Source organism: Melampsora larici-populina (genome assembly GCF_000204055.1).
Source record: "Melampsora larici-populina 98AG31 unplaced genomic scaffold MELLAscaffold_18, whole genome shotgun sequence".
NCBI lineage: Eukaryota > Fungi > Basidiomycota > Pucciniomycetes > Pucciniales > Melampsoraceae > Melampsora > Melampsora laricis-populina.
Window position 1 is genome coordinate 861963 of NW_006768782.1, and position 4625 is coordinate 866587.

General features: G+C 46.6%; 1 protein-coding gene across 1 annotated transcript; it reads left to right on the forward strand.

Annotated features, from left to right (window-relative positions):
• Positions 1-264: 264 nt before the first annotated feature.
• MELLADRAFT_86447 (uncharacterized protein) lies at positions 265-2375 on the forward strand (the record flags this gene model as incomplete). The annotated part of the gene is made up of 7 exons (XM_007409984.1): positions 265-296; positions 343-489; positions 546-994; positions 1063-1724; positions 1810-1974; positions 2042-2280; positions 2348-2375. 7 exons carry the CDS (start codon positions 265-267, stop codon positions 2373-2375), a joined length of 1722 nt encoding a protein of 573 aa, XP_007410046.1.
• Positions 2376-4625: the final 2250 nt, after the last annotated feature.

Here is a 4625-nt window from a genome sequence, read left to right on the forward strand (position 1 = left end):
TTGAATCAACAGCACCCAGCAATAGTTTCAATGGAATCCATCCTCGCGTCACTGATCTTTGGTTCAAAAGATGTTTCAAATATCGGTCGGAGAACCCGATCTTTGGTCCGGTCAATCTTTGCCTCCTTGACCCAGCTCCAACTTCGACTGGTCTCTACCTGCACTAGCCAAAGGTTAAAAGGGTTACCTTGGTCCTCTTCTCTCGGTCTCTGTCTCAACACTACATCGCTTCAACTCGTATTCTTTCATTTCTTGATTTCAAAGATGGTCCATCGTCGAATTCAAAATGTACCATTGTGAGTTTGAAATTTTATTCTTCTGGTTTTCCGGTGGAAGCTAAAGGGGTTTTTTGGCTTCCCACCGACGCAGGCAAGACACTACCAATAGGCCTATCAGCCCTACTCCTACTGGACCAACTCGCATGTCACCTCGCTTGCTTCGGACCAATACCTACCGCCCTTTGATTTCTTCTTTGGCCGGTCCCACAGGGTGAGCTGTGGACCTAATCATCGCGTTATTTCAGATCTAACGTTTGATATTGTTAGATTTGGACCTCCCGGAAGCCCTAGGAAGCGCAACATGCCATACCCCGTGCCACTGGAAAACTCTCTCCAATTACCGACACGTCAACCTGCTGGTTTCATGAGCGCGAGCGAATGTGATGCTCTTGAATGGAGTCACAGTGTTTCGCCTGCCCAAAACCCGTTCACCAGGCTACGTAATGCCTCAAATTACGCTCCAGGTCCCTCCCCTATTTATCAAGCGGGCTACGACCACGCTGGCTTCACGAGCAGTTTCACTTCTGATGGCCAATTGGCCCTCGACACCGCCGGATCGCCCACTCTCCTGGGATCCTCAACTATCCTCGGGTCTCACAGTTCACAGACTAATGCTTCGACTACCTTGACTTCCAACACCCCGTCTGGTCCAATAACTCTCGTCATCGATGATGACCATAATGGAGTGTGTCGTGATGGGTGCACTGGGTGCAATTGTAAGTCTCTCATCCTTCAATCCTAAAATTTCTTCATATGCTCATGATGTTAACTTCTATCATAATAGGCTTGCCTGATGACACCTCGGAAGACCTTCCGCTGGCCAATTCCATTCTGGAGGGTCTTCCAACCCGCGCCTTGCCTCTTCCTGAAGGTCCTATCGCCCACTATGACGAACTTCCTCTGCGCACTTTTGAGATCACCTTCAACGTGTATCAACGTAAAGTACCCGCGACTGACTCTGTTGCTGGACGGATTAAGAAAGGCCGCGGTCGCCATTTAAAGGTAGCTCCGAAACCAGCGAAACCCCAATGGAGCAATTACAAACCGCTTGTCCCGACGTACTCTGTGTTACCTGTTGGATCTTTCAGCTGGTCCGACTGGCGCACTAAACTATTCAACGCTTGCAATGAACGCCTCCAAGGTATATCGGATGCTCTAGCCGCGGCCAAACGCGGTGGTACTTTAGCTATTCAAGGTTTTATTAACGGAACGGATCGCAAAACGACCAAGCAGCGCGTTTATCTCACTGACGATGTCAGTTTTGGACAATTTGTTCATGCTATCCTGGCCGCCCCATCAACAGCAACCGTAGGCATCAAGATCGTCCACCCACACCCCAAAAACAATGAGGACGCAAATCGATCTTTGGCGAAGTCAACCAACGGTTCGGGTGCGAATCCACCATCTGACCCATCTGATGAATTGGATGGGTCAGAGTCTGAAGGCGTGAGTGCTCTCCCACACGATCCTGATATTGTTGATTTGGATTGGCGCCTCTGACGAGTTTGTATTATTTGCTTTTGTACTTCAGTCTGATGCTCTGACACCTGCAGAAAAGAAGTACAAGCTTTTGATGGCCCGATTTGAAAAGGCATTCAAATCGGGTGAGAATGTGGCTACCGCAGTGAATACAAAAGATACTTCAAAAGTTTTACTCCTTAATACTGCGCGTATCCGAACCTGGGCCAATGACTGGGTGAGTCATTTCATACTGACCGTTGTTCACAAAATGTCCACTTTGCTGATTCTGTTCCTCACTCTAGGCCGATGGAGTGCCTGGTGTGGACGAGATGAATCCTCCTATGGCGAGGCCAAACTTCAATTGGGTCAACGCCAGTGACTACGAAGACGAGAAGGCGGAGCTCCTTGGTCTAAGAGATCGTCGCCCCCGAGGATCCCAGCCCCAGTCTGCGGGTTCGACCTCTGGAGGCACTGTCATCCACCATAATTATTATGGTCAAGGCATGCCAAGCCCTGGAATGCCTGTACCCAGCGCTGGATTGTCCTTCCCCAGTCCTTTTTCAACTCCAAACATGATGATTACCCCCGTCCTACCCGGTTCGACAGAGTCACCCGGCGACTCCATCATTCGATTAGCCCTTCCAACTAACGTTGAACGCCCCGATTTCAAGTCTTTTTTGTTGTTTGCTGGGATACACACCGGAATGAAGAAGACCCGTGATGCATTACAAAACGAAGGAATCGACAACTTCACACGTTTACTCGACCGCAAAACTTACTCGATCCAAACCCTTCACGCTATGGGCATCCCGTTTGCTCACGCCGACGACATTTTTAAGGCAGTACCCGAGTTTCTGAAAACTTTGAAACCTTTAGACTGATACCTAGCAGGATTTGTTTAATCACTTTATTTCCGCGGTTGTTATGTCACAGAATATTTATGGGACATTAAAGATCATGTAGTGAGAACTACTTGACTAATGTTCCCCAAATTGTCTAGATCGCCCTTTTTTATGCTTCTCACCAGTATGTTTTGGGTGCTTTAAAGATCGTGTAGTGCGAACTACTTGACTAAAGTGCCCAGTGTCGCTTAGACAGCAATATGTTTTTTTTTTCTTTTGCTCATCTCCTCTGTTTATGGGGCGTTAAAGATCGTGTAGTGCGAACTACTTGACTAAAGTTCCCAAACCTGTTTGTTACGACGTATCCAGCAATTGTTCTCATTGGTTGTTATTTTTTTTCTTCATAAAATCAAGTTTCCTTATCAAAACTTGTTTTGATAAAGTCTGTGTTCTATCCAACTTGCAATGATATATCTGGCTTCCTCTGTACTTCCATGCATTGAGAGTTGCCTAATCCAAAGCAGGCGAGCAAAGAATGTAATCACATGAAATATTTGAATCACAGACTTCATGTGATTAGATTAAGACCATTTTTATAAGTGGAGAACACGTCAATAATCACGATGATTAGGTGATAAGCGCATTCTCAAAAGTGATTTCATTGGATTCCATCACAGACATCAAAATCCAATGAAATCTACAGCCCACTGGCCTTAGAAAACATTTCAAGGCCAATCACCAAAAAGTCAGTCCCGATGTCGGCTCAAGCTTTATCTTTTTCAATCACGCTCGCGCTCTTTGTTTGACTAACTATAAATTCAATCCAGAACTTCATTGCTTTGTATATATCTCGCCACTATTTAGAGGGGGACAACCTTAGGGAAAAAACATAAAAACGACCGCAATTTTTAGCGGTAGACAACAGTAGACATAAACAGGCGAAAAAGGAGGAGCTTTTTAAAAACAAAAACCAGACAAGAGACCACAGTGAAACAATGTGATACTAAAGTTGTGAGACTACATCCAATAACCAGTTACTGCGTATAACTTATGCATGAGCCCTGCCGTAAAAGATTTCCAAGTCATTTTCTCAATCGCTTCAATCTTCAAATCGCGGGCAGCAAGGCTGAGAGCTTGGGTTCGGCGCAAAAGGGACTTCAGCACGCTGAACGCCTTTTCAATGGGGTTCAAATCAGGCGAGTAGGGAGGCAAGTAAAGTATGCGAATACCCCGCTCCTCTGCAAGTTCGGCGATGCGACCTCCATGATGGATCCTTGCGTTATCCATGATTAACACTGAATTCGCCTGCGGGTATGGATTCATGACCGGAAACTAACACCAAGGGATATAAGAAAGAGAATAAACGGATCAGGAACAGAAACATGAGAACCAAATAAAACAACGCTCACCAGTTGGTGTTTGAGAAAGCTTTCGAATTCCTTGCGATGGAAACTGCCTTCCTGGCAAGCCATAGCCAAAATACCACCCTTGAATATAGCCGGTAAAAGAGAATAACGTTTTCCACCCCGGCTCCAAGGCATCCTTTTGGTTCGGTAGCCTACCTGGGCCCATCCGTAATCCCTGCGCAGGCTTCGCTCCTGAATTGCGCATTCGTCTATCATGATAACAACATCACAAAGTGTCAGTACCGAGAATCTATCCGGAGAAAGAGAACAATCAAGCATACCTAAGAAGACCATCATCTCGGGTCGCAAACCACCGACAGCATGGAGATATCGAGCTCGCTTTTCGGCCAATTGGTTCGGGTGCACTGTACGGGTTTTTTTCAAGCTGAGAGAGAGACAGGTTTTCAGGTCCAAGGTGATGGTCTGCAAGGAAACCCATGTGCCGGTTCGTCGATAGATGGCGTCCCGGATTTTGTCCAGATACATCGTAGGATTCTCGTCGATCATCGTCAATACAAAATCACGTTGATCGTCAGTCAACTTAGTATTGCGGCCCAGTGGCTCGTACTCGGATGGATTTCGGACGACTGCGTAAGTTTGGCGGTACAAAGCTTCCCAACGTGTAAGGGTGCGCACGC